Genomic DNA, 24,744 nt, shown 5'->3' on the forward strand with positions numbered 1-24,744 from the left:
ATAGAGATAAATGTCACAAAACATCAGAGTATTTATTACATAGTGGAAGACTTATTACAAAATAAAATGATAAATATGAAATGAACTAAGGATCGTTGGCGCCAATGTCAACTGAGAAACGCCACCTAGATCAGATCATACTCCTTGCCTTGTGGCTCCTCCTGAACCACCTGTTCTTCTCCTGTGGCGGGGGGTGTGAGACAGCAAGGGTGAGCTCACACATGATCATCGCTCAACAAGTTGTGGGGAATAATGTGACATGAACTCACCAAAGGTGGGAGCTCATGGAGTGTAAGGCTTATCAAAGAGAATGGTTAAAGCTGAGCATTAATTTTAATGTTGGTCAAACTTTTATTAGCAATTACTAGATGTAAGTAAATACCAAACCTTAATAAATAATAGAACAAAATTAATAATAAACCCATGCAATGCAAATGACAAAATTGAATTTAAGTTTCATAATTTAATCATCAGAGAGTCCTGAGCCGCTCATGACCGTGAGCTCGGCTAGTATACCAATTTTACACTCTGCAGAGGTTGTACCCTTTACCCACAAGTCATGTTACCCATCTACCAAAGGGTCGCGACTCCCATACACCTCTACCAAGGAGGCGAGGCAGGGTAACACTATGAGGCCTTTACAAAGTACCACTAGCTTCAGAAAACCCGCTACAGTTTATAGGAAGCTCCAGTGCAGGGTTCTTGCCTGACCGCCATCGCAGCAAAATCAACCAAGGACCTCCCTACACTAACCACTCCCCTACTGCCCTTGCCCCTTTCGGGTAAGGTAGTCCTCCACTAGCTTTCCTAATTAGTCAGCCAAGGGCGTCCATAAACCCTTGTGGTGGCATGTGTTTCTCAAGTTAAGCTCTATGTTCCAATTAACATTAATGATCTTGACATGAACATAAATAGAATAACAAAATAACTGGAACATAGATATGATAAATAATTATCGCAAATCCATGTAACGCAATAGCAAACTACCCAAGTGATTCAGGGGTAAACAAGGTAATGAGATAAACAATCTAGGGTAACCTATTGGGTCCCATCAAAATTAACCTATGCAAGAATAAATGATATTAAAGAACATTATTGGGTAAAAAGTGGTCAAGGGCACAACTTGCCTTCAATGAGCTCCTGCTCAGCTACTTCTATCTGCTGCTCACCAGGATCCTCATTCACGTGTTCTTCTACTCGCCACAATACAAACAAGCACAGTGTATATAGAGCAATTAACAGAACACCAAACATATAAACAAAATACACAGTAATAATCTACATATTAAAATAAAATCCTAGGAACAGGAATCATAATTTTTCGAGTTATAGATTTTAAGTTATGGATTTTCAAAGGTTTTATATGTTTAAAATGGATTAAGTGAGAGATTAAATTTCTTACTGTTTTCATGACAAAACAGAGAGTTCCAGTGGTAGAGAATAATATTACAAAATTTTAGGAACTGGAATGGAGTGATTTGGACTACAACTGAATTTTCTATGCATTTTACAAGTTCAACACTAATTTATATATTAAAAATCTATTTAAAATTTAATTTCTCTGATTTTCGAGTTGACTGGACCGGGCGACAATTACCAGAAAGATCAGGGCACTTGGCGTAAGATTCTTAAGACACAGAACTACATCTGTATGGACGGCGGGTTGATTCTAATATTGATCAGGGGTTCTTTTGCATGATACGCTAGCCAAAGGGGTATCCTTTAATCTGGGCCGTTGGATCTGGTTTTAGTGCGCATGATTAGATCGCGAAGCGGTACACGCCCCCGAACGTCCGATCAATGGTGAGCGGCCCTGATTTAATTATTTGATATACGATCGTGGCCCTCGGATCATGATCAACGGTCGTGATTCTTTTAGACGAAGGGGTATTCCAGTTTCTAATCCTAGCCGTCCAGTAAGATCTGACGGCGTGCCCAACTTTCCCCAACCTGACACACGCGCACGGCGGCGCCGCCCACAAACTACGGCGGAGCTTCACCGGCGAACCATGCGCCCCATGCTCTAGTGCTCGGTTTCTCAAGATTTTAGGTGCTAAACGATGTGCGAGGTGAAGTCAATCGAAGAGGCAGGGTCTGACCGGGGGTGGCGGCGCAGAGAACCCCCAACACGACCGACTACGGATCCGCGGTGGCGCTAAGGTTCCCGCGAGCGATTCACGTAGCTAGGGTGAGCATCTACCTATGATCCTCGGTGTTGTGTAACAAGGGTAACGAGAGGGAGGCAGGACAGTTTCTTACCGGCAATGGCGCGGCACAGAGCTCCAATTGCGGAACAATGGCGTCAGTGGCGGAATCGCACGGCGGCGGATGAGATCCACGCGGAATTCCGCCCAGTCCTCACTGCAACGAACGCTCCCGCACCATGCACAACCTCCACCCACGCAAATTGAACCGCGACCAAGAGTTCCGTGGCCCGAATCGAAGTCTCCTCGCCGGTCGACGGTGGCGGCTCAAACTTCCTTCGCTGGCAAATCCGTGGCTCCCTAGGTAGTCTCAACGAAAGGCGAGAGGGTCACAGCAGGAGGTTTTATACCCATGGTCCGAGTGCCCTGTAGCCCACCATTTCGCCGGTCTGGTAGGGAGGTCGTTGCGCTCACCCAGGAGTTCCGTTGAGCTAGCTCCGATTGAGAAGGGGGGAAGAGGAACAACGGGTCTGGGTCACGAGCACGCTGCACGCGTGTGTCTGCGGAACGGGGCCCACCCATTCGGTCTCCCATTTCCAGTAGAGCGCAGGCGCGTATGGAGCTGGGGCACAGGCCCGCTGTTAGCGGACGAGGGGAGAGGCGCACTGGGCCGAGCGATAAGATACAGCCCAGGTGGCAGTTTTCTTTTTTTTTCTTCTTTTTGTTTTTATTTTATGTTTTCTTTTGAATCTCAAATTTGAATTTGATTCTTGTTATGTGGCTCAACTTTGAGTTAATTATACAAATTCAAATCTTAATGTAGGAATACTATATTTTATTATATATATTTTTATACTATTTTTAGTCACATAGCATTTCCTTTCTTCTTTTCCAAACTCTATAATTTCTTTTAGGATTTAATTTCCCATTTGGATATTTAACATTTTTTTTACATTACTGTAATATTGTCACAAAAATGCACACACAAATAAAATCCCAGCATGATGCATGTATTATTTTTGGGTATCTCTTGTTAATCATGTACATGTGTAAGTAATGTGTCCACATGAAATGATAAACATTGGTAATACATATAGATATAGAATAATATAATTTCTCTTTTAGACCTTTCTTACTAAGTGGGTATTACAAATCCTACCCCCCTTAAAAATAATCTCGTCCTCGAGATTTATGAAGATCTAGGGAAAAGGTGGGAAAAATCTTTGCGAAGCTCATCTTCTCTCTCCCAAGTAGCTTCATCTTCTCCTGGTGACTCCATTGCACTTTGCACATCTTTATCACCTTATTTCTTGTAACTCGAGTCAATGTATCGAGAATCTTGACCGGGTACTCCGTGTAAGTCAAATCACCCTAAACACTGAGCTCTTCCATTGGTAACTGTTCCTCAGGGACACGGAGACATTTCTTCAGTTGAGATACATGGAACACAGTATGCACATCCGATAGACTAGCAGGTAACTCGAGTTGGTATGCCATCTCCCCAACTCGCCTAAAGATCAAGAATGGCCCAATGTAGCGAGGGGACAATTTGCCCTTAACTTTGAATCTCCTCATTCCACGAAGTGGTGACACCTTGAGGTACACATAATCTCCTTCCTCAAATTCCAGTGGTCTTCATCTATTATCTGCGTAGCTCTTTTGTCTGGTTTGAGCTACCCTCAAATTCTCTCGAATTATACGGACTTGTTCTTCCGCCTCTTGTATAAGTTTAGGCCCAAAGAACTGTCTTTCTCCAGTCTGATCCCAATATAGAGGAGTCCTGCATTTAATTTCCTGACATATAAAGCCTCAAACGGTGACATCTTCAAACTGGCCTGATAGCTATTATTATAAGAGAACTCTGCATATGGTAAGCTCTTATCCCAACTTCCACCATGTTTAAGAGCACAAGCTCTTAACATATCCTCCAGAACTTGATTTGTCCTTTCAGTCTGTCCATCAGTCTGAGGGTGATAGGCTGAACTAAATTTCAACTTCATATCCATTTTCTCATGAAAACTTTTCCAAAATATTGAGGTAAACTGCGAACCTCGATAAGACACGATCTTCTTTGGTACTCCATGTAAACATACAATCCGAGCCATATATAACTCTGCTAGCTGAGAACCTTTATAAGTGGTCTTGACAGGAATGAACTGAGCCACTTTAGTCAATCTATCCAAAATCACCCTTATAGCATCATATCCTTTCTGGGTACGAGGCAATCCAGTAATGAAATCCATACCAATCTCTTCCCACTTCCACTCGGGTATCTTCAATGGGTGCAATAGTCCAGCTGGCCTCTGGTGTTCAGCCTTCACTCTTTGACACACATCGCACATAACCACATGTGCAGCCACATCTCTTTTCAATCCATACCACTAGTACTTCTGCTTCAAATCCTGATACTCCCAGGATGAATAGAATAATCCAAGTCATGGGCTTCCTTTAAAATAGTCTCTCGAAGGCTTTCAATATCAGGAACACACATCCTGTCCTTGAACCATACGGTGCCTTGCTCATCTTCCGTGAATTCCGGACCTCGACCTTCAGTAATCAAATCCTTAATCTCTTGTATTTTCGCATCACCAATTTGTCCTTTGCGGATTTCTTGCTCCAAAGTAGGTTCCACATCAATAGTAACTCCTTCAGTGTGAGCAACTATCCCCAGGTTAAGTCTCCTGAAATCCTCAACAATCTCATCGGGTAGCTGGGAAACAATAGCTGAATGAACATGCTCCTTTCGACTCAAGGCATCTGCAACCAATTTTGCCTTGCCCGGGTGATAGTGAATCTCCAAATCATAATCCTTAATAAGCTCTAACCAACGGCGTTGCCTAAGGTTGAGATCCTTCTGAGTGAATATATACTTTAAACTCTTATGATCCGTGTACACTTGGCACTTGGTTCCCATAATGTAATGTCTCCAAATCTTAAGTGCATGCACAACGGCTGCCAATTCTAAGTCATGGGTGGGGTAGCTCAACTCGTGTTTCCGCAACTGATGAGACGCGTAGGCGACCACATGTCCTTCTTGCATGAGCACACATCCTAAGCCTTGGCCACATGCATCACAATAAATATCAAATCCTTTCTGTAGGTCTGGCATAACCAACACTGGTGGCGACATCAATTTCTTCTTCAATTGATCAAAGCCGTCTTGCACTTCTCGTCCCACTTGAATTCTCTGCCTTTCTCCAGAAGCGAAGTCATAGGCTTAGCAATCTTAGAAAATCCTTCAATGAATCTCCGATAATAGCCTGCTAATCCCAAGAAACTTCGAATCTCAGTAATTGTAGTGGGTACTCTCCACTCCATTATCTCCTTAACTTTAGCAGGATCCACTGAAATTCCTCCATTAGAAATAATATGACTAAGAAATGGCACCTCACCAATCCAAAACTCGCACTTGCTAAACTTGGCGTAGAGTTGATTATCTCGTAGCTTCTGTTGCACCAATCTCAGATGTTCCTCATGATCACTATCACTCTTGGAATAAATAAGAATATCGTCGATGAACACTATGACGAATCTGTCCAAATACTCCATAAACACCTTATTCATCAAATTCATAAAATAAGCTGGTGCATTGGTTAATCCAAACGACATAACAGTAACTCATATAATCCATATCGAGTCGAGAAAGCCGTCTTGGGAATATCCGATGGTCTAATCCTCATCTGATGGTAACCCGATCGGAGATCAATCTTCGAGAATACTCTAGCACCTCTCATCTGATCAAATAAATCCTCAATACGGGGCAATAGATACTTGTTCTTCATAGTAACATCATTAAGAGATCTATAATCCACACACATTCTTTGTGATCCATCCTTCTTCTGCACAAACAGAACCGACGCTCCCCAAGGTGAGGAACTCGGACGAATGTACCCAGCCTCTTGTAACTCAGTTAACTGCTTCTTTAGTTCCTTTAACTCCTCTACAGACATCCTGTATGGCCGTTTAGATATAGGGGCAGTTCCAGGTAAGAGATCAATAACAGACTCAACTTCTCTATTAGGTGGCATCCCTGGTAACTCCTCTGGAAAGACATCCGGGAAATCCCTAACTGCACGAATGTTGTCATCCACCAACTTCTCATCTACTAAGAATGTCGCTAGTCTGATGGGGGTAGTTACTGCAACTTCAACTTCAAATCTTTGTCCTTTGGAACTGGTGAGTTCTACGGTTCCCTTAGCATAGTGTATATACTGCCTTTGCCTTTCTTAACCATGATATACCAAGGATCACGTCTATAGTGCTCTCTTCTAACACTATAGGGGTAGCCCATCTGGGTTTCTAAAACACAGGGTAAGAAAGGAAGAATTGTGGACAAGTCGAGTAATTACAAGGAATGTTACTGCGGGGGATTTATTAGCTAAGTAGATTAGTGTGTCACCCACTAAAGCTAATACATTACCTTATGGTGGTACATGCTAAGATGCCCAACTATAATGTTTCAATCAATCAAAGAAGCAAATCAAGCATTTATCATCAGAACAATCAACCAACATTTTTTTTAAAATAGAGAAAATAGTTTTAGTTTTGTCTTAGGTCTCCTATCTCTTAAAAAGGTCATAAATGTAGGATTCCAATGTGTGAAATCCATCTTGTCTCGGAGTAGAAAAGATAAGAATGGTCAGAGTAGAATAGCAAAAGGTGAGACAGGATCAAGATAAGGTAAGTATGGGATGAATCAGAGTAAGATAAGTAGATAAGGGTTTGTCCATTTCTATCTAGGTTTCGTTCTACAGTCAACATTTCCTCTGATACCACTTCTGTCACACCCGGCTTTAAGGAACAAAGTTAGGTGCATCTCATACATGCGCCAAGAAGACAACATATATAATAACAGAGTGTATAGAGATAAATGTCACAAAACATCAGAGTATTTATTACATAGCGGAAGACTTATTACAAAATAAAATGATAAATATGAAACGAACTAAGGATCGTTGGCGCCAATGTCAACTGAGAAACGCCACCTAGATCAGATCATACTGCTCGCCTTGTGGCTCCTCCTGAACCACCTGTTCTTCTCCTGTGGGGGGGTGTGAGACAGCAAGGGTGAGCTCACACATGATCATCGCTCAACAAGTTGTGGGGAATAATGTGACATGAACTCACCAAAGGTGGGAGCTCATGGAGTGTAAGGCTTATCAAAGAGAATGGTTAAAGTTGAGCATTGCTTTTAATGTTGGTCAAACTTTTATTAGCAATTACTAGATGTAAGTAAATACCAAACCTTAATAAATAATAGAACAAAATTAATAATAAACCCATGCAATGCAAATGACAAAATTGAATTTAAGTTCCATAATTTAATCATCAGAGAGTCCTAAGCCGCTCATGACCGTGAGCTCGGCTAGTATACCAGTTTTACACTTTGCAGAGGTTGTACCCTTTACCCACAAGTCATGTTACCCATCTACCAAGGGGTCACGACTCCCATACACCTCTACCAAGGAGGCGAGGCAGGGTAACACTACGAGGCCTTTACAAAGTTCCACTAGCTTCAGAAAACCCGCTACAGTTTATAGGAAGCTCCAATGCAGGGTTCTTGCCTGACCGCCATCACAGTAAAATCAACCAAGGTCCTCCCTACACTAACCACTCCCCTACTGCCCTTGCCCCTTTCGGGTAAGGTAGTCCTCCACTAGCTTTCCTAATTAGTCAGCCAAGGGCATCCATAAACCCTTGTGGTGGCACGTGTTTCTCAAGTTAAGCTCTATGTTCCAATTAACATTAATGATCTTGACATGAACATAAATAGAATAACAAAATAACTGGAACATAGATATGATAAATAATTATCCCAAATCCATGTAACGCAATAGCAAACTACCCAAGTGATTCAGGGGTAAACAAGGTAATGAGATAAACAATCTAGGGTAACCTATTGGGTCCCATCAAAATTAACCTATGCAAGAATAAATGATATTAAAGAACATTATTGGGTAAAAAGTGGTCAAGGGCACAACTTGCCTTCAATGAGCTCCTGCTCAGCTACTTCTATCTGCTGCTCACCAGGATCCTCATTCACGTGTTCTTCAACTCGCCACAATACAAACAAGCACAGTGTATATAGAGAAATTAACAGAACACCAAACATATAGACAAAATACACAGTAATAATCTACATATTAAAATAAAATCCTAGGAACAGGAATCATAATTTTTCGAGTTATAGATTTTAAGTTATGGATTTTCAAAGGTTTTATATGTTTAAAATGGATTAAGTGAGAGATTAAATTTATTACTGTTTTCATGACAAAACAGAGAGTTCCAGTGGTAGAGAATAATATTACAAAATTTTAGGAACTGGAATGGAGTGATTTGGACTACAACTGAATTTTCTATGCATTTTACAAGTTCAACACTAATTTATATATTAAAAATCTATTTAAAATTTAATTTCTCTGATTTTCGAGTTGACTGGACCGGGCGACAATTACCAGAAAGATCAGGGCACTTGGCGTAAGATTCTTAAGACACAGAACTACATCTGTATGGACGGCGGGTTGATTCTAATATTGATCAGGGGTTCTTTTGCATGATACGCTAGCCAAAGGGGTATCCTTTAATCTGGGCCGTTGGATCTGGTTTTAGTGCGCACGATTAGACCGCGAAGCGGTACACACCCCCGAACGTCCGATCAATGGTGAGCGGCCCCGATTTAATTATTTGATATACGATCGTGGCCCTCGGATCATGATCAACGGTCGTGATTCTTTTAGACGAAGGGGTATTCCAGTTTCTAATCCTAGCCGTCCATTAAGATCTGACGGCGCGCCCAACTTTCCCCAACCTGACACACGCGCACGGCGGCGCCGCCCACAAACTACGGCGGAGCTTCACCGGCGAACCATGCGCCCCATGCTCTAGTGCTCGGTTTCTCAAGATTTTAGGTGCTAAACGATGTGCGAGGTGAAGTCAATCGAAGAGGCAGGGTCTGACCGGGGGTGGCGGCGCAGAGAACCCCCAACACGACCGACTACAGATCCGCGGCGGCGCTAAGGTTCCCGCGAGCGATTCACGTAGCTAGGGCGAGCATCTACCTATGATCCTCGGTGTTGTGTAACAAGGGGTAACGAGCGGGAGGCAGGACAGTTTCTTACCGGCAATGGCGCGGCACAGAGCTCTAATTGCGGAACAATGGCGTCAGTGGCGGAATCGCACGGCGGCGGATGAGATCCACGCGGAATTCCGCCCAGTCCTCACTGCAACGAACGCTCCCGCACCACGCACAACCTCCACCCACGCAAATTGAACCGCGACCGAGAGTTCCGTGGCCCGAATCGAAGTCTCCTCGCCGGTCGACGGTGGCGGCTCAAACTTCCTTCGCTGGCAAATCCGTGGCTCCCTAGGTAGTCTCAACGAAAGGCGAGAGGGTCGCAGCAGGAGGTTTTATACCCATGGTTCGAGTGCCCTGTAGCCCACCATTTCGTCGGTCTGGTAGGGAGGTCGTTGCGCTCACCCAGGAGTTCCGTTGAGCTAGCTCCGATTGAGAAGGGGGGAAGAGGAACAACGGGTCTGGGTCACGAGCACGCTGCACGCGTGTGTCTGCAGAACGGGGCCCACCCATTCGGTCTCCCATTTCCAGTAGAGCGCAGGCGCGTATGGAGCTGGGGCACAGGCCCACTGTCAGCGGACGAGGGGAGAGGCGCACTGGGCCGAGCGGTAAGATACAACCCAGGTGCAGTTTTCTTTTTTTTTTTCTTTTTTTTATTTTCTGTTTTCTTTTGAATCTCAAATTTGAATTTGATTCTTGTTATGAGGCTCAACTTTGAGTTAATTATACAAATTCAAATCTTAATGTAGGAATACTATATTTTATTATATATATTTTTATACTATTTCTAGTCACATAGCATTTCCTTTCTTCTTTTCCAAACTCTATAATTTCTTTTAAGATTTAATTTCCCATTTGTATATTTAACATTTTTTTACATTACTGTAATATTGTCACAAAAATGCACACACAAATAAAATCCCAGCATGATGCATGTATTATTTTTGGGTATGTCTTGTTAATCATGTATATGTGTAAGTAATGTGTCCACATGAAATGATAAACATTGGTAATACATATAGATATAGAATAATATAATTTCTCTTTTAGACCTTTCTTACAAAGTGGGTATTACAGCACAACACTGTCCTGTGGCAACGTACTTGGCCTCAGCGGTGGATAGGGCAACAGAAGTTTGTTTCTTAGAGCTTCAAGACACCAGAGACCTTCCTAGGAACTGGGAAGTCCCTGATGTGCTCTTTCTATCAACCTTGCACCCGGCATAGTCGGAATCCGAGTATCCGATTAAGTCAAAGGTAGACCCCTTTGGATACCAGATCCCGAAGCAAGGCGTAGAAACTAAATATCTAAGAATTCGCTTAACGGCCACAAGGTGACACTCCTTAGGGTCGGATTGAAATCTAGCACACATGCATACACTTAGCATAATATCCGATCTACTAGCACAAAGATAAAATAAAGATCCTATCATAGACCGGTATGCCTTTTGATTAACGAACTACCTCCTTTATTGAGGTCAAGATGTCCGTCCGTTCCCATCGGTGTCTTTGCGGGCTTTGCATCCTTCATCCCAAACCTCTTGAGCAAGTCTTGAGTGTATTTTGTTTGGGATATAAAGGTTCCTTACTTGAGTTGCTTCACTTGAAATCCAAGGAAGTAGTTCAACTCGCCCATCATTGACATCTCGAACTTTTGCATCATCACCCTGCTAAACTGCTCATAAGACTTTTGATTAGTAGAACCAAATATAATGTCATCGACATATATTAGGCATACAAAGAGATCACCATTGCAAGTCTTAGTAAAGAGAGTAGGATCAGTTTTCCCAACCTTGAAAGTATTAGTAATAAGGAAATCTTTAAGGCATTCATACCATGCTCTTGATGCTTGCTTAAGTCCACAGAGCACCTTAGAGAGTTTATAGACGTGGTCGGGATACCTGTCATTCTCAAAGCCAGTGAGTTGTTCCACCGTAGATAGATTAGAATAACTACATATTAGATATGTACTTTCGCCGTCACGAGGGCGCGGACCGTCTCGCCCCGTGCTTATATAGTCACAAGCACGATAGTCCGATTGTGTGCCAAACAAGGTGTTCAAGAGTATGCATAATGATAATGGCATCTCTCCAACTGTAAAGTTCAAGCTTCCTGTTCAAGTATCTGCAACAGTACAAGTGCCACTTGTATTCTTAGCATTTGTCGCCTTCCGCGTTGCTTGGCCATCCGGCGAGGATTCTTCAGAGGCCTTTTTTGATTGACGTTCACTGTAATCAACTCAAGTGGCAACAAATCCTTGCCGTAGCTGGAGTGTACACTTCAAAATCATTTTGCGGCTGCGCTGATTTTCCAGAACTGATGGCCTACGAGGTGTGAAGAAAAGCCCCCATCTAGCACTTCGCCCGGGTCGATGTTAAGATCTTTTTGTGTTGTCTGCCGACCACACCCGTATTACTCCTTCCGTTCTCCAGACATAAAATTAAAAACTAAATATTTGAGATGAAAAGTGTTCGTTTTAGCTTTTGTATGAACTTATTAATTCTCTAAACCATATTTTAATTTGGGATACTTATTTTTGAACGGAGAAAAATATCTGCTTTTAGAAAGTTGTTACAAAGTCCAACCACATCCATATTATATAAAAGAAAAATTATACAAAACCTGATGGTTTCTTATGTTCCTCCGTGGCTCTATGCATTGATCGATGCTTACAATTTTGCATGGGAAAGTATCCTGTTCCATTCCTCTTTTCGGTGACACAGTGGGTACTAGTTTAATTGATATGTAATAGCTTTGTTTTATTTGATGATTCAGAGGGTGTCAACATGGATCTCGTCTAGACCTGAGTATGAACCACCTGATCCGATCAACTCCACCGTACCTGCCAAAAAAATTTTAACGGACCTTACCAATACAATGGACTTGTACGAGCTATAGTTTTTTACCACAACAATATACAAGCCTAGTATAAGCTATAATTTTGACTCAAAATCCAACATAACCGGAAAAAACTTACCCGCCATGTCCAACGGAAAGGGCGGTGCGTTGGTGTGCGACCTCCCCTATTCCATGTCTTGGTGGTGGTGGCCCGAATGCTCAACAAGAAAGATCTGAAACTATGCACGAGTTAGACACAGGCCAAACCAAACGACCCACCACACGCTTAAACAGGTGTAATCTGGCCTGTCTTGAACTCGACTACGTGTACTCTCGCCTATCTTGAACTCCACTGCTATTCTGTATCATGCTCTCGACAATTTTGGTATTTTGAATTTGAATACGTCAAGGAAAAGTTGAGATAAATGAGTTCCGTTTCTTTGCCGTGCTCAAGTTAGTTTTGTCAGCGCTACTTTTTATCCTTTCAACACTTGCGTTGCATAAAGATACACTTAAGAAAATACTGCTGTTTCTGTTCTCATATTTTAGATGGGAAAAAAAATCTATTACTCCCCAAAAAATATCTGCCCTTGTGAAGAAATTTCATGTTTGCCAATAATTTCCCATCCTCAGAAGTTTCAGAAATGCGAAAAGAAAATAGGAAACAGACAAAAAAGGCAGAATCAGGAGGCTAGACGAAAGGAGGAGAAAGAGAGAACAATCAGTAGTTTTCTTTCTTGTTGGACATTCGGGCGGCCAAAGCAGCGGCCCCCTTATCTCCAGGGACCAGGGGAGGTCGCACACCAACGCACCGTCCTTCCCTTTCCTCCTCCTCCTCCCTCTCCTCGGAAGGTGAGAACCTCCAGCGATCCTCGTCTTCTGTGTGTGAGTTCTTTGTTCTTGGATGGGATTCTTGCCTGCTACCACCTGATTCTCGTTTCGAGGTGTCCATCCCTGGATACATGGATGGATTAGGATTAGCAATCATGTGTTGTTAGTGGGCTCTGATTCTTGTCCACTTAATCGCTGTTTTTTTGGGGTTGGGGTGGGGGGGGGGGTATTGATTTTGTTTTTGTTTAAAGTTTTGGTTGTGGATAAGCGGCAAGGTATCTTTCTCCGTCTTTAGGTATAATCGATGTAAATGCGAGGTTGAAACACTAATTCAATCGGTAAACGGAGCTCGGTTGTGAATTTCTCTGTCGCCGGAAATGAAACATCTTTTTTGTGAGCCCTCAATTCCAAATCTTTGCGCGTTGTATCGGTGCCCCTATCCATCCAGATTGCCGCGGATTGATTTGCTAGGAAGCGGCAGAACATCTGCCGCTATGTTTAAGCCTGCACATAATTTTTTTTCATTTTTGTTTGGCACAGTTTTTCTTTTGAAACGAGGCTTTCCCCGTTTCCAGTATAGAATATTGTTTGGCACAGTTTATTCTCCATTTTCTAGCACATTTTGATTTTGCAATTTGTTTGAGATGAGATGGATCAAGGGCAACATACTGATGATTGTTATGCACTATTCCTGCGCATGATTATAACTGACCTTTTGTGTGTATCGGAGAATTTTAGAAGATTGGTTTTTAATATTGATTAACCGTTGTAATGTCTTTGTGCAGGTCAAGTGACGGTATTTGTGACCATGGCAGGGACCTTACTCCAGTCAGTTGCCCTGGGAACACCATTTGGGGGTCGCATGAGAACCCATTGTTGGAGGTCCCATGGCACCAGGAGGCCTGCCTCTATGTTGGCAGTGTCACTTAGCCGCCCTGTCAAGATGTCAGCATTTGTGGGTCTAAGATCAGTGCATAGCTTCTCGGTCACACCGACGGTGTCCAATTCCAGGTCGGCAGTTGCATCTTACAGGTCATCGCGACAGACAAGACGATCTCGTTTTGTCACTCAGGCAATGTTTGAGAGGTTCACGGAGAAAGCTATTAAGGTCATCATGCTTGCGCAAGAGGAAGCAAGGCGCCTGGGCCACAACTTTGTTGGAACTGAGCAGATCCTCTTGGGTCTGATTGGAGAGGGCACTGGTATTGCAGCTAAGGTGCTCAAGTCCATGGGAATAAATCTTAAGGATGCACGTGTGGAGGTGGAGAAGATTATTGGCCGCGGCAATGGTTTTGTTGCTGTTGAAATACCATTCACACCACGTGCGAAACGTGTTTTGGAGCTCTCCTTGGAGGAAGCTCGCCAATTAGGTAGTTTGATTATCAAGGTTTCTTGTGAAATGCTGTCCTTGCACGTTGCCTTAAATTTCATTTTCTAATCTCTCCAATTTATGCATGAAAACATGGTAGAAGGAATTGCTGGTCAATGTCCTTGTGATACACTTTTGGTCTTGTTTTCTAATTTTACTTATTTGTATTCGAACAAAAATAGCCTATTGACCAATGTTCTGTTTTCCCAGAAAGGAATTTCATTTTCCTATTACTTCCATGCTTATGCATTTCTATAGGGAGTTCTAGAAAGCTTCCCTGTTAGCATATTTTTGGATGAAACTGCCCCCCCCCCCCTAAAATACAGTGTACAACTTGTTGATTGTCAGATACAAAGATATCAATTGCATTTTGACAGAGCTTCTATTTCATCTTCCCATAAATATTGAGGACATCATTCGCAACTGATGTCAGAGGGACCCTGACAGTGGACAGTTGATTGCAATGTTTGTATGTAGTTGATTTTCCAGGCCTCTGTTTTATGTCACCTTTCTAAGTATTCAAGTGGAACTTGCGAATTGATCATAATCTCATTGCAGTCCACTTACTGTGGTGCTATTATATATCTTCATCAAAGAAACTTTTGTAGTAACGCAGGCTGTAAAATAACAGTGTACCCCAGTGACAGGTGGCTTCGATCCCCTTTTATCAGCATCACATTTGATATTTCCAAACTTGTACTTATTTGCATCAGCATCATTAAGCTATTACCCCATTCAATAATTTAGGTCTTAGGATAGGATGCATTTGAACTAATAGATGCATTTCTTTCTTCATTGTCTTGCTTTGTGCACCTATAAAGAAATTTGCTGCTGCGCACCTCTTTATGTAAAGTATTTCCACCCTGCTTTCTCATCTAATACTGTAACAGACAAACACCCTTTATGTTGTTCCACAACTAAATTACATTTACTTCCTTTGTTGGTAATTGTCAAGACATTTATCTTAACAAGAATACATTTCCTTTTATGTATCATACATACAACAGCACATCCATTTCCTCATTATATTTCAAAATTTTAATAAATTCCATAGAAGATTTATCCCAAGCACTAAATACTTGCCTCGCAGGACATAATTATATTGGATCTGAGCACCTGCTCCTTGGACTGCTTCGTGAGGGTGAAGGTGTGGCGGCTCGTGTGCTTGAGAGTCTCGGAGCTGACCCCAGCAATATCCGTACACAAGTAAACTTATATCTGATGTGTCTATTTCTGACAGTAGGGAGTCCTCTGTATAAAAAGAAATTCTTTTTATTAGCTGTTTCTTCAATGTCATGGACCTCTATAGGTTATTCGAATGATTGGTGAGACCACAGAAGCTGTTGGTGCTGGAGTTGGCGGCGGCAGCAGTGGTAATAAGATGCCAACTCTTGAGGAGTATGGAACTAATTTAACAAAATTAGCAGAGGAGGTAATATTTCCGACCCACTGCATTATAATTAGTACAAGTTATGTAATAAAACTAATGTTGATCATATCTGCAGGGAAAATTAGATCCTGTTGTTGGAAGGCAGCCACAAATTGAGCGTGTGGTACAAATTTTAGGCAGACGAACCAAGAACAATCCCTGCTTGATTGGAGAGCCTGGTGTTGGAAAAACTGCAATTGCTGAAGGACTTGCTCAGCGCATTTCTACAGGCGATGTACCTGAAACAATAGAAGGGAAAAAGGTACCCTTTTTGCATCGTTTCAAAGCAATTATGCAATATGTACCTATCTATTTATAGCATTTTGCTGTCAATTAGTCCTACATCTATCGTGATTTCGTGAACATATGAGCATAATAAAAATCTTTTGTTCTTGTGCAATGTTGTTTAGCTGTATATGGTATATTTATGCAGCTTTACATGAGGGTGCATGCATGTGTTACTCTTTTTTCTCATTTTACTTGAGTCATCCCATCCAGTGGACTTTTAAGTATGTAAGCACGATTTAGTGATTCAAGAACCTGCTCCGTAACCACTGGAGAGATTGTAGAAATAATCATCTATACTAAGTCTAACCAGCACACTGATTGAGCAAATAGAAGAAGGAAGTATGTTGTAAATATTTGTACTCTCTTGTGATATGTTAAATCAGAATTTCTAACTGATTAGTCTGAGCTCACTGGTCTGTGGTCTAGTAATTGTTTGAACTGGCTGTAAATATATTTTTCTGTATTATTTCGATGAGATTGTGAGGATATGATGGATATTCCTTCAACCAATTTACGACAGGTCATAACCCTTGACATGGGACTTCTTGTTGCTGGCACAAAGTACCGTGGAGAATTCGAAGAAAGATTAAAGAAGCTGATGGAGGAAATAAAGCAAAGTGATGAGATAATACTCTTTATTGATGAAGTTCACACTCTGATAGGAGCAGGAGCAGCGGAAGGTGCTATAGATGCTGCTAATATCTTGAAGCCTGCGTTGGCCAGAGGTGAATTACAGGTGTGTAGATAACATGTTCCTATGCTGTGGTCAACATTCTCAAGTTCAGTATCTTGTTGTCCTTCAATATGAGCTTTCCAGCGCTCTGGCTTGTAATGAGGTTGTTATGACTAACCTATTATGTTTAATTGCAGTGCATTGGAGCCACTACACTAGATGAATATAGGAAGCACATTGAGAAAGACCCAGCACTTGAACGGAGGTTTCAACCTGTGAAAGTGCCAGAACCAACAGTAGATGAAACCATTGAAATCCTCAGAGGACTGAGGGAACGATATGAGATCCACCATAAACTTCGTTACACTGATGAAGCTCTGATTGCAGCTGCAAAGCTGTCATATCAATATATCAGGTCTGTCAACTGTAAATAAAATATATCACATGCATCAGTGGAAAATATAAAAACAATTCAAAGAAAATTATGTTGGAAACTTAGCTTGCATCTCCGAAAAAACAACCATGTTTGTCCATCCAAAATTTTATTTTTGCTACTTTATTGCATCCTAATGATCATCTGACAGTATATTTCTGTTTGCAGTGATCGGTTTCTCCCAGATAAGGCAATTGACTTGATTGATGAAGCAGGTTCCCGTGTTAGGCTACAGCATGCACAGGTACCAAGTCATCTGTTATTTGTATGCTTGATTCTTGCATGCCCTAAACAGTATCTAAATTTTACTTCTCGTGCAGGTCCCCGAGGAAGCAAGAGAGCTTGACAAGGAGCTCAAACAAGTCACGAAACAGAAGAATGAAGCTGTTCGAAGCCAGGATTTTGAGAAGGTAATTGACTATGGATGATCTGTTACATTTTACATGTCTTTCAAGTTTGTGACATAACTTAAATATTGGCCTGATCTCCTGAAGATCATATTAAACTATAATTTCCATCCACCATAACTGTTCTATATACAATGACTTTTTGTATATTGAAAATATTTAATACAGTTGATGGGTTACAAATAATTTTGGATGATTCAGTATTTTTGGTTCGTTTCATCAATCAATGCTCTTACTTGAGTGAAGTTCCCCATTTCCATTTTTGGGACGTACTAACACAATAAGAGTTAAATGAACAGTTGTTACATGCTTTTGGTTTGTAGTTTTATTTGAACACAAGTTATCAGTGATAGTAACATGCCCCTTAATGTTCATTCGACCATGCACTTTCTTTCTTCCTGTTCTTTTTGTTTATTTAGCAATTTGCACCTGCTTCAATTGGATATGTGGACACCCTTGCTCTGTCTTCTCCCTTTACTTTTAAAATTTTTTTGCACCTTTTTCTTGATACAGATGTTCTTTCATAGCTAATTTCCTTTAAAATTATTATGCCATTAGGCTGGGGAATTGAGAGACCGTGAAATGGAATTGAAGGCCCAGATAACAGCCCTCATTGACAAGAGCAAGGAATTGAGCAAAGCAGAGGAAGAGTCTGGAGAGACAGGACCTATGGTCAATGAAGAAGATATCCAGCACATAGTATCTTCATGGACTGGCATCCCTGTGGAGAAGGTTTCCAGCGATGAATCTGATAAGCTTCTTAAGATGGAAGAGACTTTGCACAAGCGTGTCATTGGCCAAGATGAGGCTGTGGTAGCAATTAGTCGCTCCATCCGCCGTGCTCGTGTGGGTCTCAAGAACCCCAACAGGCCAATTGCAAGCTTTATTTTTGCTGGTCCCACCGGCGTTGGGAAGTCTGAGCTTGCAAAGGCTCTTGCAGCCTATTACTTTGGCTCTGAGGAGGCTATGATCCGGCTTGATATGAGTGAATTCATGGAGAGACACACGGTATCCAAGCTGATTGGTTCACCTCCAGGATATGTAGGATACACTGAGGGTGGCCAGCTGACAGAGGCAGTTCGACGGCGGCCATACACAGTTGTGCTCTTTGATGAGATTGAGAAGGCACACCCTGATGTCTTCAACATGATGCTTCAGATTTTGGAAGATGGGAGATTGACTGACAGCAAGGGAAGGACGGTGGACTTCAAGAACACACTCCTGATCATGACCTCAAATGTAGGGAGCAGTGTCATCGAGAAGGGTGGAAGGAAGATCGGATTTGACCTTGACTCTGATGAGAAGGACAGTAGCTACAGCAGGATCAAGAGCCTGGTCATCGAGGAGATGAAGCAGTATTTCCGACCTGAGTTCCTCAACCGTCTCGATGAGATGATCGTGTTCAGGCAGCTTACCAAGCTCGAGGTCAAGGAGATAGCGGACATCATGCTCCAGGAGGTCTTTGACAGGCTGAAGGCCAAGGACATCAATCTTCAAGTGACCGAGAAGTTCAAGGAGCGGGTGGTGGACGAAGGCTACAACCCTAGCTATGGTGCACGCCCGCTGAGGCGAGCCATCATGAGGCTGCTGGAGGACAGCCTTGCTGAGAAGATGCTCGCAGGGGAGGTAAAGGAGGGCGACTCTGCCATAGTAGATGTGGACTCGGAGGGGAAGGTTGTTGTGCTCAATGGTCAGGGCGGCATACCGGAGCTCTCAACTCCGGCGATCACCGTTTAGCTCGTACATAACAAATGACAAAATTAATAGCATAGTTTTTGTTCAAACACATTATCATTTATGGTTAGAATATCTGTGTATATGTAGTGGTATAGTCAATGGGGAAATCGTTCCTGCCTCTAAATTCCTTTTTTTCAAGTTAAGGTGTTTCTTTTGTCGCAAGTTAATCTGCCTGGTTATTAAGATATTGTTTACAGAGTGATGTGAAAAGCTCTTGTCTGTGTTCAAGGATACATATACAGACGGGTCAAGTAGCATGTAGGCAATAGTTCCAATATAGGCCTCAGCGTTGTCTTTAACCGAGCATCCGAAAACACTTGCACCTAAATACCGTCGCCTGAAAATACAAAAAAACGAACCATATACTACGATAAAAAAATACTGTCGGCGTTTCGAACCCGGGTATCCGTAAGTCAACCAGTAAATTTGTCGCTGCGTGTCCCTGCCCAGATGGATTGGCGCAAGATGGAACACAAGGGGAAACGCGGCTTGTATTATCTCGCACCGGGGATGTGCTCGTAGTAGGGGTTACAAGCGTCGCGAGAGAGAGAGAGTGTGAGCCTGTTCGTTTGCTCGTTCTCCCCCGCGCGACCCCCTTCCCAGGAAGGCCCTGGACCTCCCTTTTATAGACGCAAGGAGAGGGTCTAGATGTACAATGGGGGGTGTAGCTATGCGCTAACGTATCTGGCAGAGAAGTGCTTGAGCCCTGTGTACATGCCAACGTGGCTGTCGGAGAAGCGCTTGAGCCCTGCGTACGCGATAACGTGGCCGTCGGAGAAGTGCCTGAGCCCCGTAGAAGCACAGCTGGCGGTGCGGCTGGGATCCTACTGACGTCTCCTTGCTTCTGTAGGGGGCTGAGAACCACCGACGTCATGGACGCACACGGGGGACCATCATTACCTGTTACCGGGGCGAGCCAGATGGGACGCCGGTCATGTTCCCTCGTAGCCTGAGCTAGCTAGGGGTAGGGTAATGATGTATCCCCTGTGGCGCGGTCGGTCCGAGCCCAAGGTCGGGCGAGGCGGAGACTTCTCCTAAGGCCGAGCCCTAGGGTCGGGCGAGGCGGAGACCTCCTCCCGAGGCCGAGGCCTAAGGTCGGGCGAGGCGGAGCTTCCTGTTGCGCCCGAGACTGAACTCGGCTGTTGTCAGTCTTACCCCGGTGGGTGGCACAGCAGTCGGAGCGGGGCGAGCGGCGCTGTTTTCCTGTCAGATCGGTCAGTGAAGGGGCGAAGTGACTGCGGTCACTTCGACCTTGCCGACTGAGGCGCGCGTGTCAGGATATGGTGTCAGGCGGTCTTCGCATTGAATGCGCCTACGACACGGTCGGCTGGTAAGGCGATTTGGCCAAGGTTGCTTCACAACGAAGCCTGCCCGAGCTGGACTTCGGGTGAGCCGAGGGTGCATCCACTGCCTGAGGAGGCCCTCGGGCGAGGCGTGAATTCGTCCGGGACTACTGTTCCCGCCCGAGGCTGGGCTCAGGCGAGGCGAGATTGCGTCCCTTGGTAGACGAGGCCTTGACCTGAACCGTGCCCATCAGTCTTTGCAGTTCGTACTGAGGGTGTTTACCAGCCGTGTTTAGGAGTATTGGGGGTACCCCTAATTACGGTACCCGACAGTAGCCCCCGAGCCTCGAAGGGAGTGTTGGTACTCGCTTGAAGGCTTTGCCGCATTTTTGTGAGGGGACCGGCCTTTCTCGGTTATACTTTGTTCCGGTGGGTGCGCGAGCGCACCCGCCGGGTGTAGCCCCCGAGGCCTCGGAGGAGTGGTTTGACTCCTGTGAGATTTTAATGCTTTTCGTGATGCTTCGGCCGGCCTTGTTGTTCCCTCATGCGGCCTGGCCGTAGCCCGGGTGCATGGTCAGGTACCGAGTTTTTAGGCTGGTTTGTTGACGCTGTCAACGGTTTGGCCGTAGCCGGGTTGCGGGAGCATCCCCCGAGCCTCTGCACGGAGCGAGAGAACGATCAAGGACTGTCTCAACTTTTATTATTCGCCCCTTCGTCGCCTTTCCGCAAGGAAGAAGGGGGGAAAGCGCCATGTTTCCCTCGGAGGGCGCCGAACATGGTGTCTCCAGTGAGTTGCTAACGGGTGATCCGAGTGGACGCTCGTGCCCCGTTCGATAAGGGTCGGCTAGTGGCCCAGAGGCGCGCTCCAAAAGTACCTGCAGGTGATTTGCCGGACCCGGACCCATTCGATAGGGTCCGAGGGCTCGATGCCTCCCTCTGGTGAGATTCCGTTACAAAATCGCTCCTGCTGGTCTCGGAAATGTCCTAGGGTACCTCGGGAGCGTAGCCCGAGCCTCGGCCATGTAACGAACGTACCCAAAGTCATCCCTCACTCTGCATGCTCTGGGCGGCTGTCGAACCCTTCCGAGGGTCCAGCCTTCAAACTCCTGATCAGTAAAGGGTGCGGAGCCCGAGTGCTTTGGGGCGGCTGTCGAACCCTTCCGAGGGGCCAGCCTTCGAACCTTTGATCAGTAGGAGGGCTCGGGGGCCCATTTCCTTCGCCGCTGAGGCCTAAACATTTGGGCATTTGAGCGTAATGCTGTGTTTCTTCCTCATTTCGAGCATTAGGACTTGCATGTCGGTTAGCGGAACCACTTAACCAAGCGTGAGTTGCCTTGCGCGGAAGGTGACGAGTGAGGTATCCGTATCCCGGAGGCGTAGGAGTCCCTCGGCTCGGTCGGCCTTGCCGCTCGAGGCCTCTCTCGCTCAGTTTTAGGACCTTCGGTCGCTCTACGATGAGCTGGAGCCGGAGGCAGCGGTGTCGGCGTGGACAGAGGCAGAGTCTGCTCGAAAAGAGGCTTCGTCGGCCCGGGAGCAGGCGGCTTCCCAGGCCGAGGAAGTGCAGAAGCGGTGGCTGGAGCTTGGCCAGGTCATCCGCGAGTGGGACCAACCCCGGAGTCATGCTGCCGAGGCCATGAGCCGGGCTGAGGTCCTCGGGGGACAACTGGCTGAGGCTACGGAGCGGCCAGCCGAGGCGTCCGCTCGAGCCGGGACCCTTGCGGAGACCCTGGTTGTGGGGGCCCAAGCGCGGTGCTGGCGCCCTCCTTTGAGGTGGAGATCCTTCCGCTCGCGTCGCCGTCTGGGGCCGGGCCAGATTCCGCCGAGGGTGGAAACGGCGCCGAGGGTGCTGCTGCTCCCCCTGCCTATGTCTGAACCTGCAGGAACAGTTTGTTTGTAGTATGCGTATGTTTTTTACGGCCGCTGAGGCCTAAACATCTTATCGTCGTATTATAAAGCTGTGTTTCCTTTCCTCTCGTTTTGAGTATTAGGACTTGTTCGTCGGTAGCAGAACCACTTATTTGAGCGAGAGTTACTTTTCGCGGAAGGTGATGAGTGAGGTATCCGTATCCCGGAGGCGTAGGAGTCCCTCGGCTCGGTCGGCCTTGCCGCTTACGTGCACTCTTACTCGTTTGCAGGATTCTGATATCGATATAGTCGAGAAGGCACGAAAGTCGTTTTCTACTCGAGCGTTAGGACTTGTTCGGTAGCAGGATCGCTTATCCGAGCGTGAGTTACTTTTCGCGGAAGGTGATGAGTGAGGTATCCGTATCCCGGAGGCGTAGGAGTCCCTCGGCTTGGTCGGCCTTGCCGCTTACGTGTACTCTCGTCGTTTTTAGGATCCCGCTATCGATATAGTCGAAAGCACGAAAGTCGTTTTCTACCCGAGCGTTTAGGACTTGTTCGATAGCAGAACCGCTTATCCGAGCGTGAGTTACTTTTCGCGGAAGGTGATGAGTGAGGTATCCGTATCCGGAGGCGTAGGAGTCCCTCGGCTCGGTCGACCTTGCCGCTTACGTGTTCTCTCGCTCGTTTTTAGGGTTCCGTTATCGATATAGTCGAAAGTCGTTTTGGTAGAAAACTTTTCCTTCGGTAGAAAACTTTTCCGAGGAAAATTTTGACGCAGAGGGGGTTCCCCCCTTCTAGCCCCCGAGGGAGGGTCGGGCTTTGCCGAGGCAAGGCTGATCCTTCCTTGATGGTTAGACTTTATTTATGCATGTAAAGAAAACAAGGTATATGAATGACTTGAAACATCTTAAGGGTAGAAGCGACATAGCTGTTGGATGTTCCAAGCGTTGCTGTAGGCCTCGCCTTGATCGTTGGCCAGCTTGTATGTTCCGGGCTTCAAAATCTTGGCGATGATGAATGGCCCTTCCCAGGGAGGGGTAAGCTTGTGGCGCCCTCGGGCGTCTTGTCGCAGCTGAAGTACCAGGTCTCCCACCTGGAAGCCTCGGGGCCGAACCCTTCGGGCGTGGTAGCATCGCAGAGACTGCTGATACCGTGCCGAGTGTAGTAAGGCCACGTCCCGAGCTTCTTCGAGATGGTCCAGTGAGTCTTCTCGGCTGGTCTGGTTGCTTCGGTCGTCGTACACCTTTGTCCTCGGGGAACCGTGTTCTAAGTCCGTGGGTAGGACGGCCTCGGCCCCATAGACTAGAAAGAACGGCAAGAAACCCATGGCTCGGCTTGGCGTCGTCCTCAGACTCTAGACCACCGAGGGTAGCTCTTACATCCACCGCTTTCCAAACTTGTTGAGGTCGTTGTAGATCCTCGGTTTAAGTCCCTGCAAAATCATACCATTGGTACGCTCCACCTGCCCATTCGTCATGGGGTGAGCTACGGCGGCCCAGTCCACACGGATGTGGTGGTCCTCGTAGAAGTCCAGGAACTTCTTCCTAGTGAACTGTGTGCCATTGTCGGTGATGATGGAGTTCGGGACCCCAAAGCGATGGATGATGTTTGTGAAGAACGCCACCGCCTGCTCGGACCTGATGCTGGTTAGGGGTCGGACCTCGATCCACTTGGAGAATTTGTCGATGGCGACCAGCAGGTGCGAGAAGCCCTCGGGTGCCTTCTGCAAGGGACCGACGAGGTCTAGACCCCACACGGCAAACGACCAGGTGATGGGTATTGTCTGTAGGGCCTGAGCGGGCAGGTGCGTCTGTCTTGCGTAGAATTGACACCCTTGGCAGGAGCGTACAATCCTAGTGGCATCGGCCACCGCAGTCGGCCAGTAGAAACCTTGTCGGAAGGCATTCCCCACAAGGGCTTGAGGTGCTGCATGGTGACCGCAAGCCCCCGAGTGTATTTCTTGCAACAGCTCCTGTCCTTCGACAACGGATATGCATCGTTGGAGAATGCCTGAGGGGCTGCGGTGGTAGAGCTCCTTTTCATCACCCAGTAAGACGAACGACTTGGCGCGCCGCGCCAGTCGCCGAGCTTCGGCCTTGTCGAGGGGCAGCTCTCCTCGGAGGAGATATTCCAGGTACGGGGCCTGCCAGTTTGGGTTTGGCGTGACCCCATTCCGCTCTCCCTTGACGCGCAGGGCCTCACCCTTGGCGGCTGAGGGTACCTCGGGCTGGGCCGAGGCCTCCTCGGGCTCGGGCGTGTCGTCGATCTTGACGGAGGGTTGATGTATGTCCCTGGAGGAGACGTTCGGGGGAACCGTCGTCCGCCCCGAGGCTATTTTCGCCAGATCATCCGCAGTCTCGTTGTACCGTCGAGCGATATGGTTGAGCTCCAGCCCG

General features: G+C 45.6%; 1 protein-coding gene across 2 annotated transcripts; it reads left to right on the forward strand.

Annotated features, from left to right (window-relative positions):
• The first annotated feature begins 12,312 nt into the window (after positions 1-12,312).
• On the forward strand, positions 12,313-19,441 carry LOC100383416 (uncharacterized). 2 transcript variants are annotated; one of them, XM_035963152.1, is made up of 10 exons: positions 12,313-12,938; positions 13,670-14,254; positions 15,344-15,459; positions 15,563-15,685; positions 15,759-15,944; positions 16,491-16,706; positions 16,841-17,058; positions 17,245-17,320; positions 17,397-17,486; positions 18,042-19,441. In XM_035963152.1, the coding sequence occupies exons 2-10, from the start codon at positions 13,693-13,695 to the stop codon at positions 19,218-19,220; spliced, it is 2,766 nt and encodes a 921-aa protein (XP_035819045.1). In that variant the 5' UTR covers positions 12,313-12,938; positions 13,670-13,692; the 3' UTR covers positions 19,221-19,441. The 2 variants fall into 2 exon arrangements, with proteins under 2 accessions (XP_035819045.1, NP_001169540.1); NM_001176069.1 differs by having other exon boundaries at positions 12,788-12,905; positions 18,042-19,426.
• Positions 19,442-24,744: the final 5,303 nt, after the last annotated feature.

Source organism: Zea mays, chromosome 10 (genome assembly GCF_902167145.1).
Source record: "Zea mays cultivar B73 chromosome 10, Zm-B73-REFERENCE-NAM-5.0, whole genome shotgun sequence".
Classification (NCBI taxonomy): domain Eukaryota; kingdom Viridiplantae; phylum Streptophyta; class Magnoliopsida; order Poales; family Poaceae; genus Zea; species Zea mays.